This window comes from Meriones unguiculatus, chromosome 1 (assembly GCF_030254825.1).
Source record: "Meriones unguiculatus strain TT.TT164.6M chromosome 1, Bangor_MerUng_6.1, whole genome shotgun sequence".
NCBI lineage: Eukaryota > Metazoa > Chordata > Mammalia > Rodentia > Muridae > Meriones > Meriones unguiculatus.
Window position 1 is genome coordinate 94,312 of NC_083349.1, and position 15,879 is coordinate 110,190.

At 40.7% G+C, this 15,879-nt stretch overlaps 1 protein-coding gene across 1 annotated transcript; it reads left to right on the forward strand.

Annotated features, from left to right (window-relative positions):
• The first annotated feature begins 18 nt into the window (after positions 1-18).
• Chmp5 (charged multivesicular body protein 5) lies at positions 19-14,993 on the forward strand. Its single transcript, XM_021634491.2, has 8 exons — positions 19-150; positions 898-1,002; positions 1,989-2,035; positions 3,840-3,933; positions 4,496-4,567; positions 9,046-9,154; positions 11,215-11,327; positions 14,261-14,993. Exons 1-8 carry the CDS (start codon positions 82-84, stop codon positions 14,309-14,311), a joined length of 660 nt encoding a protein of 219 aa, XP_021490166.1. The 5' UTR covers positions 19-81; the 3' UTR covers positions 14,312-14,993.
• Positions 14,994-15,879: the final 886 nt, after the last annotated feature.

Sequence of the window (15,879 nt, forward strand, 5' to 3'; positions counted from 1 at the left end):
GGACCCGGAAACTGAAACCGGAGCGAGTACGCTTCCGTTTCTGGTTTTCTTCTAGTGTTTGTTTCTACGCCGCCGGCCAAGATGAACCGATTCTTCGGAAAAGCGAAACCCAAGGCTCCGCCACCTAGCCTGACTGACTGCATTGGGACGGTGGGCATTTGACTTTGTATACCTAGACTCTCCGAGCCTCCCATCCTGAAGTCCTACTCCACCCCATTCTTGGTTCGGGCCCATTAAACCTCAATCTTCTCCATCCCCACCCTTTCCTTCCTGTTTTCTAGGTCGTCCCTGAACCCACAAACCAGAGACACCCTAACGTCATCACTACCTCACCTTACTGCACTTTCTGATGCCCACTGTGCCCCATCCCTTTCTCGCTCTGGTCCTCACATTCCAACCTATCCTACCTAGGACCCTACACCCCATTTCGTCTTACCTGGCCCTTTAACAATCCTATTTTCATTCCTCTTTCCTCACCCATGTCAAGGTTAGCATATCTGTACCTTAGTCCTGGATTTGAGTAGCACAAAATTCTGAACATTGGCCCGTCCAGATTAAACCTGATGGTGGAAATGGCGTTAGGTTTGATGTTAACTGCGTCCATTGGCTCGTTGCATATACCTTCATGCAGAGTCCCCAAACTGACTAGTCTCCCACTTGGAAATCTCAGCCAGCCCAGTTTGTCTCGAGGGAGAGCTGCTACATCAGATTCTGGGAGGTGGGAGAGAGTTTATGAAGCCCTCTAAAGGTCCTGGCAGGAACTTCGCACACTTAAATTAAGTAAACCACTAACTTCCACCTTTTGCTGTATCCTGTTTGTTTTATCTATATTCCTCTCCTCCTGCTCATATAAAGATATTACAATAATTACCATTGCATTTGACATTTTCCTCCCAGGTGGATAGCAGGGCAGAATCCATTGACAAAAAGATTTCCCGATTGGATGCTGAGCTAGTGAAATATAAGGATCAAATCAAGAAGATGAGAGAGGGTCCTGCCAAGGTAAGGTTAGTGACAACTGTAGGAAGTACTGTGTAGGGAATGGTGAAGGGTCCAAAAAAAAAATATATATATACACACACACACACACACACACACACACACACAATTTGGTGAAGAGAAATGGGAGGACATAATGCTTCAGAGAAGAGAGAGTAATAGCCAGATACAAGAGGGAGGCTGTAGAAGATGCTGATCACATGTCCAAAAGCATAACATGCTCTACTGAAAAGGTCTCACTCTGGAGAGGAAGAATTGGTTGTTCTCAGAATCCAGATATTGTCAGTCTGATCGGGTCAGGATACATATATATATATATATATAATACAGTGGCAGGCAAGGAAAAAGTACTGAATTAGCATGTAAGACCAATGTTCTAATAATATCGCTACTTAATAGACTATGGATATATATAACTATCTTTTTTTTTTCAACTACTTAACTTATTAACAGTGTGAGCCAGTGCATCACTGAGCTTCAATATTCTCATCTGTTAAAATAATTCATATATTATAGTGTGAAGATTAACAAGTCACCTACATGGCACTATGTTTACAATATTGTAGTATTTGATAAATCTGCATGAAGAACCAACAAAGGGAGGAAACAAAGGTTGATGTAGAGGTTTCAGACTCTGAAAGGGAGAGATTGGTGGGGCCATTATAAATTGTTTCAAACATGAGGACATGATAGAGGTTGAGCATGTTGTGTTTAAATTGAAGGCAGCTGGATATACACAGAGGGCACTTTGGGGGCTGGAAATGGAAATAAAATGCATCAGGAAAAGGAAGAGTAGTTCAGGGTACTGAGGTGTGGGGTATGAAGGGCACTAAGGCTTGCCTGTGCTTGAAGGGAAGAATAGACCCAAGGAACCTCTGTGTCTATTATCTGGAGAAGAAAGCAAGTAGGTGTGCGGGTCTGAGCATATGGGAGACTTCTTTTGCCATATGTGTTCCCTCTTTTTTTATTAAGTCTGTTTTTCTCCTCAGAACATGGTCAAACAGAAAGCCCTGAGGGTTTTAAAGCAAAAGCGGATGTAAGTCATATGCACCATCTCCTTTCTAAGAACAGTTTAAGCCCAAAGCAAAGGTCTTCCATTCTTTCCAGCTTTCATATCATTTTCTAAATAATCTTGATTTTCTTACAGAGTTCCAAAAACTTCCACTATTTAATGTTACTAAATTAAGTTTAAGTAGCCATATGGTACCAGTGACTTATTTTGGCTGGCCAGGTTTATATTGTTTGGTGTCCAATTGTTTAGTTAGTATGGTCTTTTTGGTTTTGTTTGTAAAGTTAGGGTACTAAATATTAATTCTCTCTCACCAGAATAAATGTCCAGAATTTGTTTTTGACTACTATGCCCCAGTGTTTGTGAAAAACCCAACTAATACGTGGACTGCTCAGCCTATGAGATCATCTGTGGAGTTGTAGAAGCTAGGTATAATCAGCTTGTAGGAAAACAGAAAAATTATGGATGGCTGTGTTCCAATTTTAAAATGAGTTTGTAACAATATATCAGATGCTGTCTTCCATTTTTTTAAAAGTCTTAAATCACACTAGGAAAAAGAACTAATAATGTCTAGAATGACCAAGATATGTTACATTAGAACTATTAACCTTAGTAGCAATTGGTTTTAAAATATTTTGTTTTTTCTTATGGAAGGAATACAGTTTGACTTTGTTGGCCTAGGCTTGTGATCCTAGCACTTTGGAGGTAGAAGAAGGAGGACCAGGAGCCTATGAGCCTTGGCTACATAGAGAAATCAAGGGTAGCCTTGGCTACATAAGACCCTGTCTCAAGTAAATAAACTGAGCATGGTGGTACATACCTGTAAACCTAACACTTGTCATATGGAGGCAAGAAGAACAGGGGTTCAAAGCTACCCTTGCCTAATAAATTCTAGATCATCCTAGGCTACATGAGTCCCTGCCTCAAAAAATAAAAATAAAAATAAGCAAACAAAAAAAGGAAAGAAATATAGATTTATTGCAGAAACTTGGAAAATATATCTAGAGTCCTAGGAAACTAAAACTATATTGTGTTTTCTATATAAGCTATCTTTTTTTTTTTTTTTCCTTTTTTCCCTGTGTCTGTTTTTAGAGACAGGATTTTGCTATGTACCCAAGGCTGGCCCCCACCTCCAGTCTCCTGGCTCAGCCTCCATGTGTCACCATGACTAACTTAATGAATTCATCTACCAGTTTCCTAGGTCATGAATTTTTTTCTGCTAATTTGAGAGTTTCCTAATGTTGTGTAAAGATCATGATGACATAGTCTTTGACATAGTATTATAATATGATACAAAACATTATTTTAAAGGCTATTTCAAGTATCAGACATTATATTAAAGTCTGCTGGATAACCTAGTTATGAATACAGGGTTATTTTGAGTCTACCTGAAAAACACTTACCAATATATATGAAGAACCTTAAAAATAAAGTCTTACCCTTTGCGCCAAAAATTTCACTTCTGAGAATTTATCTTTGGAAATAATTAGAAAAATGTAAATAAGATGAAATAAGATACAGAGCAAGTTTTGGGAGTGGTGACACAAACCTGCATTACCAGCATTTGGGAAGCTGAAGCAGGAGGATCACTACAAGTTTGTGTCTGGCCTGACTACAAGACCTTCCTCAAAAATTTAAAAAAGGAGCAAACACTATGTTCTTAAGTGGGGTAGTTAAAACTCAAGTACATAAAAGGGAAAACGATTCTGGAGGTGTTTTGTAAGAGAGGATAGTTCTTAAATGATTTTTATTTTGGCTTGTTTGTCTGTATTAAGGCTGCTTTCTTAAGGGTTTATATCTGGCTCACATTTCTAATTTTCACTCCAAAAAGGTATGAGCAACAGCGAGACAACCTTGCCCAACAGTCCTTTAACATGGAGCAAGCTAATTACACCATCCAGTCACTGAAGGACACTAAGACCACGGTATGCCCAAAGCTCCTTTTCCTGTTTTAATTTTCGTTGTTGTTGTTGCTTGGTTTTCGAGACAAGGTTTCTCTCTGTAACCCTGGCTGTTCTGGAACTCACTCTGTAGAGCAGGCTGGCCTTGAACTCACAGAGATCCTCCTGCCTCTGCTTCCTGAGTACCACCTCCCAGCTTCATTTTAATTTTTAACCTCATATACTTTCCAGTGGACTTTAAAAGATGGATAGCAAATATGACTTTCTGTGTTTAAATATTTTGCTTGCATGTGTACCTAGTGCCAAAGGAGTCAGAAGAGAGCATCAGATCCCCTGGATCCAGAGTTACAGATGGTTGTGAGCATGTAGATACTGGGAATCTAACTCAGGTCCTCTGTAAGAGCAACAAATGCTGTGAATCACTGGGACATCTCTCCATCACAAACATGACTTCTCAATATAGTATATTTTCTGGGCTGGGGATGAAACACAGTGGTAGGATGGTTGCCTAGTATTTGTGAGTTCAACTTCTTGGTCTTTTAATATAAAACAACAAATACATTGTACTTCTTCTGCCCTTTATTAGGTTGATGCCATGAAATTGGGAGTAAAGGAAATGAAGAAGGCATATAAGCAAGTGAGAGTTGACCAGATTGAGGTGAGCTGTCTACTGGTTTTTGTAAGATGTGTGCTTGTTGCAAGGTTGAGAATAAGTGTATGTGGTGAGAAACACATAAAAAAGAATGGAGTCCTGGGCCTGCAGTTTGCTGGTGTGGTGACTTCAGGAAAGGGAAAGACACCAGAGTTCTCAGTTCCCTCACTGCTAGTGCAAAGACCCTAACACCACACACAGTTGTTATACAGCTAGAATAAGTGAACTGTCTTGACTATTGTTCCATTAAAAAAAAAAAAAAACCTTCTGAGTGCTTAGAGGTGTGCACCACAGATGTTACATGAGAATATGTGTGTAAAGTGCTTAACACAAGTTAGTCCCCTTTTCTAGTAAATTTTCTTTCTTTCTTTCTTTCTTTTTTTTTTTTACATTTTGGTAATAAATTAGCTTCTTGAAGAACATTTCTTTTAGGGTTTAGGTTTTAAACCTGTGAGTCTCGGTACACAGTTAGTGAGCTGTCAGGTAAACTTCCTACATGGCTTGCAGAGGTGGCAGGAGTGAGTCATGCCCTTAAAGGAAAAAGGCTTTCTTTTTCTTCATCTACAGTAGAGCATTTACCCTCTCATTAGAATGTCTGTCTTCTTTCTTTCTTTCTTTCCCTTCTTTCTTTTTTTTCTTTTCTTTTCTTTGTTTTTTGAGACAGGATTTCTCTGTGTAGCCTTGGCTGTCCTGGGCTCACTCTATAGACCAGGCTGGCCTCAAACTCAGAGATTCACCTGCCTCTGCCTCCCGAGTGCTGGGATTAAAGGTGTGCACCACCACCACTTGGCCAAAATGTGTCTCTTCTTGAAGGAAGGGATTAGATTTTGTTCATTCAGTCTTTATCTCCATTGCTCTGAACGATACCTGGCCACATTTAGGGCCCAGAAAGTATGTAGTAGTTAAAGGCAACAACTAGTTGTTCTAGTCAAGCAGTGTTTTGTTGTGTGAACAGTTGCTATGTCCCAGGCATTTTTCTAATTTCACAAAGGTGTTCTTTGGTCATCTCTATCTTCAGTAGGAATGAAGGGCATTCTTTGTATGGGGTTTATGCATGTGCATGCAGTCTCTTCCAAGGCCAGAAGAGTGTGTTGGATGCCTTGGAGTGAGAGTTACAGATACGTGTGAGCTGCTTTTATATGACTGCAAACACCATGGTCAGCAGAGTGGGCGGGGGGAGGCAAGAAGAAAATTTGGTTCAACATGATTCAGTAGCTGGTGCTGGTTCAAACGTTGTGATTTTGACTCCAGGACCTTTATTTGAGGCATACATAAGCACAGCACAATTTGGAAAAAAAATCCTGGTCATAATTAACTCAATCCCATGTGTATAACAAAGGTTAAGACATGATTACATCAAAATTCTTATAAAGTACAAGTGACACTTTTATAAAGGTAGGTTCTATAAATTAACTAATTTATCAGGCTTAAAGTAAAATGCCAATGATGAGGCTCGGGGAGTCTTATGGCCTGCCCATCCAGTAGTTCAGAGGTCGCCAGGCTCTTAGCTGCCTCTGCTCCCAGCCTTCTGGGCAAAAAACAAGCTATATCTCTCTCCCTTTGAAAAGACAGCCCCTCTTGTTTAACATTCCTGGTTTCCCAGGTGCTTATCTGAGAGTACACATACCTACATGCCTCCTATAGGAAACTCTGGTACTGAAGGAAAGCTGCTAGTGTCTTCATACTCTGTATGTTAAGAGCGTGCTGATGCTTGGCCCACTTTTTTGGTCTTGGTGGTTGAAGATTGAACATAAGGCCTTGTGCATGCTAGGCAAGTGCTATGCCTCATCTCTCTTTTTCCACTTTCTAAAATTCATTTAGTTTTTAGACAAGGTCTCACTAAGTTGCCCAGGCTGGCCTGAAGGGCTGTTTTGTATACAGTATTACAATAAATTTTACAGCAGCCATATGAAATATGGCTCTTAATGATCCCATAAAAAATGTTTACTAAGCCGGGTATGGTGCTGCACCTGTAATCCCAACACTCAGGGAGGCAGAGGCAGGTGGAGCTCTATGAGTTTGAGGCCAACGTGGTCTATAAATTGAGTCCAGGACAGCCAAGGCTAAACAGAAAACCCTGTCTTGAAAAAAAAAACAAAAAAGGGTTTGTTTATTTATTTAATACATATGAGTGTTTTTTCTGCATGTTTGTATGTGTACTATATGTGTGCCTGGCCAGAAGAGGTATCAGATCCCATGAAACTGGAGTTACAGGTAGTTGTAAGCTATCTTGGGGGTTCTGGAAATGGAACCCAGGTCCTCTACAAGAGCAGTAAGTGCTCTTAACTGCTAAAGCATTAACCCAAGTAACCCCTCCTCTTCTTAAAAGATTTAAATTATGTATATGCATGTGAGTCAGTGTAGTTGTACTGTGAGGCCAGAAGAGGGAATCAGGTCCCCTGTATCTGGAGTTACTGCCTCCTACATGGGTGCTAGCAGCCAAACTCAGGTCCTTGAAGAACAGTATGTGGTCTTAACTGTAAGCCATATCGCTAGTCCAATAATCCAAATGAGAATAACAGAGCTAAGGCCAGAGCATAGTGGTGGCACACTGGGTGACTGCAGTCAAAACTCTGGCTTCATCCCAGAACCACCAGAAGGGTGGTGGCACTTAGTTTTTTTGTTGTTGTTTATTTGTGTTCTGTTTTGTTTTTAAGATTTAAAATATTAGGCAGGCAGTGGTTGGCATATGCCTTTAATCCTAACACTTGGGAGGCAGAGACAGGTGGATCTCTGTGAGTTCGAGGCCAGCCTGGTCTACAAAAGCAAGTCCAGGATAGCCAAGGTTCCACACAGAGAAACCCTGTCTTGAAAAACAGAACAACAACAACAACAATAGATTTTAAAAAGATTTAATTTTTTTTTTTTCATTTTATGTGTATTAGTGATTGCCTACATGTATGTCTGTGCACCATCTGTCCCACAGGAGCCAGAAGAGGACATCAGATCCCTTAGCACTGGAGTTACATATGGGTGCTGGGAATCAAACACAGGTCATCTGGAAGAACAGCCACTAACTAACCCAGTGCTGTTAACCACTGGGCCATCTCTCCAGCCCTTGAAGGCTTTGATACTGCTTCTCATTAAGCAGTACAAGACTTGTGCAGGGTCTTTAGCTCAGGGTTAATGCTCCCACAGAGGACACCTTTGTCACACTGCCCCAGTTCACTCTCCAGTACCACCACCACCAAGAAGAAGTTCAATTCCAAGTACTGAGGAGAAGGAAAAGTGGAAGCCAGAAGATGTCCTGGTGACATACACCTTAATCCCAGAATTCGGGAGGTAGAGAATTAAGAATTTAAGGTCCTTAATTACAGAGTGCATTTGAGGTCCAACTGGGCCACCTTCAGGAGACCTCTGGAGCATCTTCCTGGTCTACTGAAGCCAGTTTCTAGCTACCATCCTGTAGAGAGGTGAACTGCTCCTGAGAATGTGTTATGTCACTGGCAGCTTTAATTTCATTGGGGCCAGCAAGATGGCCCAGCAGGTGAGCACAAATATCACCAAGCCTGATGACCTGAGTTCAGTCTCTGGGACCCACACGGTGAAAGGAGAGCACCAACTCCTGCAGGTTGTTCTGATTTCTCCTTGTGCACTAATGGCATGCTCCGACATCCCTGTATGCACACACACAAACACGTGCGTATGAATAAATAAATAAATTTAATTTTAAAAATAATTTATAATTATAATTCTCATTTCTAAGATTCAAGGGAAAATCTAGATGATGAAAATAAGGCCTTCTCAATAAGACTTGCTTCCTTACACTTCAAATAGTAATAATAGCAATAATAATATAAATAACAGTAATGATGGGGCTAGAGAGATGGATCAGCAGTTGAGCACATATTGCTGTTACTGAGGACCAGAGTCCAGAGTTTGAGTCCCACAACTGCCTATAACTCCAGCTCCAAGGCATCTGTCAGCCTCTTCTGGCCTCCTCAGCCATGTGCAGATGCACATACATAGATGCACAAATAGAAATAATGCTAAAGTAAGAGTTGAGAAAGGGCTACAGGTGTCATGTCAGGCCAGAAGGTCAAAGAAAAGCCAAGGAGGACGAGGAAGATAAGGCTTTTAGGCAGAAACAGAAAGATGGGCAGAAGAAACTTGGGAGGTAGAAGCCAAAGCAGAGGAATTGAGAAATCTGGGAAAAAGTAAGCTGTTCCTTTTACCTGAGATGACAGTGACCCTTTTCCATTCCTGTTTAAGTATCTGAAGTTCCTGCGGTGACATCTTATGCCACCTATAGCTAAAATTAGTGCCTGCTGTACATTATAATTAACTTTTGTTTAAAAAAATTATACAGTGGCTCACTGTCTCTACTTTTCATTCAGCTAAGACTATCTCAGCTGTCAGTTTAGAATAAACTGAGTCTGAGTCATTCCAGAGCCTGCTTTGTTCTACTATGAATTCTGTGTCACCTTGAATTAAACTCATTTAAAAGGCAAAGAAAGAAAACCCTGTCATGTGTATTTCTGTAGGATTTACAAGACCAACTGGAAGATATGATGGAAGATGCAAATGAGATCCAAGAAGCATTGGGGCGCAGCTATGGCACCCCAGAGTTGGATGAGGATGACCTGGAAGCAGGTGAGGGAGTGCTGTGTACATTACTTCAGAGCCTGGACAGGAGTACCTGCCTGGGACCTGTACCCAAAAGCTGCTTAAAATTTCTGTCAGACCCTAGCCTTGCTGGGCAGTGGTGGCACACACCTTTAATCTCAGCACGGGAGGCAGAGGCAGGCAGAGCTCTAAAAGTTCAAGGCCAGCCTAATCTACATAGTGAGTTTCAGGACAACCAAGGCTACAGAGAAACCCTATCTCAAAACAAAACAAAAAAATACATTCCTATCAGCCTGCTGGGCATGCTGGCATATGCCTTTACTTTCAACATCCTAGAGGCAGAGACAAGCAGATTTGTGAGAGTTCAAGGCTGACCTGGTCTACATAGAGTTCCAGGACAGCCAGGGCTATGTAGAGACACCCTGTCTCAAAAAAAAAAAAAAAAAAAAAAAAAAAAAAACACGAAAAACAGTTCCTATCAGGATCCCTATCAGGATCCTCTAGGATTTGGTTATAGTACAGTTTGTAGGCAAAGAGCCTGTGAGGCAGCTGCATCCTCTTTCCTGCCTGAGCAGCATCACTGGGGTGGAGAAATCCTAAGGTTCACTGTGCTTGGTGTCTGTGTCTTCGGCTTAGCCTTTCTCTATTATTTTCCTCTTGACTTGAGGTTTTTATGGTATGTTGAAGAAAACAAATGTGAGTCCCACATTCTTTTTGTTGTTGTTGTTGTTATCACTTTATTTATTTATGGAGGGACATGTCAGTCCCTGGCCATGCTTGTGGAGGTCAAAGGGCAACTGCAGGAGCCAGTTCTGTTTCTACTAGGTGGATCCCAGGGATTGAAATTAGTTGTAGGGCTTAATTGCAGTGCCATTTTACCAGCCTCACCCTTGCATTTATATAACCTCTCTACTAGCAGTGATCCTTACTTGTAAGCACATACATGATTGGGAAGAAGTGTGAGATGCCACTGAAAGCACAGAACAAGGACTGTAACCTGGTGGTGGTGTGGGACAAGCATGAGACCTTGAGATGACAAGTGGGAAGGCGGAAGAATAAAGCTGTTCTAGTTACATGAGGAGTGATGGTGGTGTAGATAGTGTGATGTAGATACAGAGAGAGATGCAGACACAGAGAGATGGACCTTTGGTTGAATGCAGAAGAGGGAGGTATCATCTCCGTTGTCAGTTTATAGCACAACTGAACCAACCCATACTGGATTTTCTATGGCTTTCTATCACACTCTGCCTTTTCCCCTCCTTCCCTCTTCATCCCCATTTTTACCTAGAGCATTTTCTCCTTTAGCGTAATTTATTTTTTTAATTTTCTGTCTTAAGTTTTCCCCTGATGACTCCCTACCTGCTACTAGTATTTTACTTCAGTTATTCCTACAGCCTGACTTCACCTAATGGTTGAACATCTAATGATGTTCGGTAGCCCTGCACCTCTTTGCACTGCTTTCCTTTAAGTCCATCAATAAATGAGATTTTTCTTTTTCTTTTTTTTTACATTTGTGTTAGAATTATCAGGTTTGAATTTGCCAACTCACAAGGATAGCCTTGTCATTAAGTCAGGGACCCTGTAAACCTGTGGTGAGCTGATTGACTGTTTTGTTTTTGTTTTTCATAAATGTTATATACTGGTTTCCTTGAAATTTTCTTATGGTCACCTTTCACTTTGCAACTAGAAATTAATCACTTTCCCAACATGGGTGTATCTCTGAGTTCCAGGCCAAGTAGGATTACAAGTCAGACCCTGTGTCAAAGAACAAATAAAAAGATTAAGTACTAAAGTTGATGGGGCTGGAGAGATGGCTCAGAGCACTGGCTGTTCTTACAGAGGTCCTGAGCTCAATTCCCAGCAACCATATGGGTGCTTCACAACCATCTATAATGAGTTCTGGTATGCAGGTGTACATGCAGGCAGAACACTGTATACATAATAAATAAGTAAATCTTAAAAACAAAAAGAACTAAAGTCTCTTTCCCTTTGCGTTGTATTTACTCATAACAAGTCATTTGCTGACTTTGTGACATAACAGCCAGTTCCTCTTCACATTTACTGTAACACAGCCTCTTTAATTTCAGAGCTGGATGCGCTGGGCGATGAGCTTCTGGCTGATGAAGATACTTCTTACCTGGACGAAGCAGCTTCCGCACCTGCAATTCCAGAAGGTGTTCCCACTGATACAAAAAACAAGGTATTATTTGTCCTCAAGGTACTGTCTGTAGTGCAAACAGTCTAACAGAAAACTTTGTGTCCACAAGGTGAGGTGTTCTCCTTTTAAGATTTATTTTCTGTTTATGAGTTTTGCCTGCATGTATGCATATATACTAAGTATTTCTATGCAACATGATAAAGGTTTTATGTCCACCAATCTGGAAATCTAAAATAGGATCTTTAAGTTTAACAGCTGTGTGGACTGTTTTAGAAACCCTTGGCAGTCCAGTGTTCCTGCACTGGGCAACTAATTAGCTGCATAAACAATGCCCTGAGGCTAACAAATGTTTTGTTTTGTTTTGTTTTGTTTTTCCTGGGCCTTCTGCCTACTGAGCAAGTACTCTTTCACCGAAGCAATATCTTCTTTTGAGTTGGGTCTCATCAACTTCTCCAGACTGCTTCTGAGCTTTCAGGCCTCTACCAGTAGGCCAGCTATCTTTACATATACAATGACAGTTTGTACAATATATGTCCTCAGCTTGTACGCTAGCACTGCGTAGTATTTACAGGTTTTACCATTTCCTAGGAAAGCATTGTTGATACGTACATGAGCCTTGCTTAGTGAAAGTATTAGTTGTTTTGGTGTGTGTGTGTGTGTGTCTTTGTGTTGCTGGTAATTTATCTTACAGACTCACATTTGTTAAGCAAGCACATTCTACTGATTAATATTCCCAGTCTGGTTTTTGTTTTGTTTTGTTAAATTAATTTAGAGACAGGGTCTCAGGTGTCCTTTACTCCTGAAATCAAGCAATCCTTTGGCCGTAGCCTCATAGGTAGCTGAGCCTGTAGGCAACCCACTTCTCTACTTAGCTTTTGAGTGGTCTCACTCCTGATTAACATGTTGGCTCAGTAATTGAGTGCTCACTGTCTTGCAGAGGACCTGAGTTCAATTCCCAACACCTACATGTTGGCTCACAACCATATGTAACTGCAGTTTCCAAGGGATCCAAAGCCCTTGTCTGGCCTTCACAGACACAAGTTATGTACATGGTGCACAGGCATATATACAGGAACTCATACACAAAAAGTAAAGAAATATTGGGTGCAGGGAGGGAAAGATGAGAAAGAACACCCACTCTGGACATACTACTTAATTGTGTATTTGATTGTTTAAACTATGAAGTATAAATTTTAAGTATAAAACTTAAAAAGTAAGGCTGAGATTAGCTCAGTTGACAGAATGCTTGCCTAGTATGCAAAAAGGCTTGGACGCAATCCCCAGCTTCCTACATAGGTGTGCTGCCACACCCCTGTAATGCCAATACTGAGGAAGTAGAGGCAGGAGGATTAGAAGTTAAAGACATCTTAGCTACCCAGTGAGCTGGAAGCCAACCTGAGGTACATAAAGACCCTGCTTTGGGGTGGGAGAGAAGCTTCATGTTAAAAGAACCTAGTTCAACAAAGGAAGCAAACTAGGATTCCTGACACTGGCATCACTGAGCTGCTTTGAGCTTTTCTATTGCTTGCTTACATACATGAAGTATCTCACATGAGTATTACTTAAAGCAATTAAGGTCTTGTATATGAAGTGAAATGAACTGAAATGTGAAGGACTTAAAACCCTACCTTATATTGCATAATTGTCATCATAAATAGTACCTTTACGCTTATAAAATCTCACTCCCTCTTAGTTGCTAGCGTAATGTGTTATTTGGCATTGGATATTTATGGCCCTGGTTTTGTCTTAATAAGGACACTGAGTACTCATAGTACAGTTGACAGAATGTTTGAGTGTGGGGTCCAGTCCTAAATCTGCCTTTATTAACTATATAGTTCTGAGCAAATTAGAAATTTGTGTTTCTCTCTTGTCTTAGTGTTACCATTCCTATGATAAAACACAATGACCAAAAGCAAATTGGGAAGGAAAGAGTTCTTCAACTTTTACTTCCACATTATAGTTCATCACTGAAGAAATTCAGGGCAAGAACACTAATAGGACAGGAACATGGAAGCAGGAGCTGATGCAGAGGCTGTGGAGAGGGGTATTGCTTACTGACCTACTCTTCATGGCTCACTCAACCTGCTTTCTTATGGCACCACCACAGTGAGCTGTGCCATCCCTCATCAATCACTAATTAAGAAAAAGCTCAATAGGCTTGCCTACTGCCCATCTCATGCTGGCATTTTCTCAGTTTGGTCCCTCCTGTCGGTTAACTATAGCTTGTATCAAGTTGACAAACTAGGCAGCATAGCTCTAAATACTACTTTCCCTCGCTATAAAATGTGGGGAGCAGAGAGTTTCCTAGGTCTTCATAGACGGCCTCTGTGAATGTGCTCCTCCCTTGGGTTCAGAATGGATGGTTTCAACCTTGTCTTCTGCCCACTCCACTCTATCACTTCTGACTTCTTAAAGTCCCAGGTGCACAGTAATTAAGTAAATTTTATAATTGTGTACTGTTTTGTAATTATACTGAGGCTATTTTTGTGACACTGGTATGACTCACCGTTTCGGTTTCCTCGTGACAAGTCCCTGAGGCATCTGTGTTATGTTAACTTGGGGCCTCACATATACTGGGCAAGTGTTCTTCCACTGTAAAGATGGCAGAGCACAGGGTGTGAAGTGACTGCCCATCTGAGACACTCCCTTCAAGGATTTTCCAGTCTATGAAGGTAAAAATAATGTACTTAGAGGCAAGGGCCCTTCTTGTGTCTTCTGTGGCTGCCCACCACCTTTCTTCTTCCCGAGTTCCTCCTCTTGTTTCCTCACCCTGCACAGCACCTCCCCCTTGAATCCTTTTTAGTTCTTTTCGTCATTCATCAAGCCCTTTCCCTTTCATGGAAAGGCTCATTGTCAGTTTCTGAGTGAGATTTTAGTTCTGATTGTTTAAACATTTGGACATGACTTTTGACTACTAAATAATTATTTTTTTACCAAGTCAAAGAGCAGCCCTGATCCTCAGTTTCTTCTCACAGGATGGAGTACTGGTAGATGAATTTGGACTGCCACAGATCCCAGCTTCGTAGACTTGCAGCATCCAACACGTGATGTACAAAAACGAAAAACAAAACAAAAATAAACCTATTCTGGGACTAGGAAATATTTCCTAATTTGCCAAACAGATTTAGGTTTCTCTCCTTTCTTTGAAGGAAAAGCTAATTATACTGCTCCTGTGTTTGTTAGTTTTTTTTTTTTATTTTTTTCCATTAAGAACTTCATTGCTTTGGAGGAAGCTTTCTTTCACTAAAATTTGATTTTTTTTTTCTCTTAGGAAAGACTAACTGAAAAGTACCTTTGACTTTGTATGACTTGTTTCCATTAATTAACAGTAGTTTGAAATAAAACCAAGGAAATGAAACGCTAAATTCTATGGTAGTTTAAATGCAGTCTCAGTGACTTGATACATTGATAAGGTAAAGATTATTGGTGAGACTGAGACTGTTGATAGTATGCTTCAAAACCATTGTCCATTGTGATATTGTAGGTGGGTTTAAGTGATGGCTTCTTTTGATAGGTTTTGTTGTGTCATGTGAGCAAGTTATACTCTGCTTAATGTTGAAATGAACTGTCACTACTGAATCATGAGTTGCTATTTTGATTCCATGGTTCCCTCAGTATTATAGCCTGACTTGTAATGAATAATGAATATTTCTTGATATTTAATATATAGGACATTTATTTATATTCAATAAATATTTTTCAAAAGGTTGTAATTGTAATAATCACTTTAGCCTAAAACCTCCAGTATGGAGACCAAGCTTAACCAGTAGCACTGAGATGGACAGGAAAGAGCAGAAAGCAGCCTCAGCTTGGGTTTTGGGTGTGTCACTTTTTAACTACTATTTCTTATTAGTACAATTGTACTTGTCTCATGAGGCTCTCACAAGTATGTGAGGAAGTAGTCATAAACTAACTTTAATGTGACATTCTCCCATGAGGGACTAACAATAAAAGGAAAAACGAGAGCTTCATCCCTTTCTTGTGACCTACTTAAACTACTAATACATACAATAAATCTAGCTGCTACCTCATTTCAGGGCCTTTATTATTTTTAAATTTTTTCTGTGTTTGGTGTTTTGCCTGCATGTATGTCTGTCAGAATCCCTGGAACTAGAGTTAGACATGCAGTTGTGAGCTACCATGTGGGAGCTTGGAATTGAACCCAGGTCCTCTGCAAGAACAGCCAGTGCTCTTAATACTGATCATCTCTCCAGACCCCAGCTCCAGGTTCTTTACTCATTCTTCTGAGGTAGTTAGTTAATCTTGTTAGTCAATCTGATGGGATTTAGAATTGCCTAGAAGACAAGCCTCTGTGCATGCCTGTGGTAAATTATGCAGATTAGGTCAGTTGAGGTGGAAGGTCACCCTAACTGTTGGTGGCATCTTTCCATGAGACAGGATCTAAGGGATGGGGTCCACAGGATGGGTTCCTGGGCTGATATAAAGGAGAAGATAAGCTGAGCACAAGCATTCATCACTCTTGCTTCCTGGATCCTGATGCAGTGTGAGCAGCTGCCTTCAGCCTCTGCACTATGACTTCCCACCTGATGGACTGTACCCTCAAAATGTGAGCCAAAAGAAACCTTTCTTTTTA

Bases quoted from the DNA above. Each gene is read 5' to 3' on its own strand.
- Chmp5 (XM_021634491.2), top strand. From the start codon at position 82: ATGAACCGATTCTTCGGAAAAGCGAAACCCAAGGCTCCGCCACCTAGC. The intron at 151-897 runs GTGGGCATTTGA...TTTTCCTCCCAG, and splicing joins TGACTGACTGCATTGGGACG to GTGGATAGCAGGGCAGAATC. The intron at 11,328-14,260 runs GTATTATTTGTC...TTCTTCTCACAG, and splicing joins CCACTGATACAAAAAACAAG to GATGGAGTACTGGTAGATGA.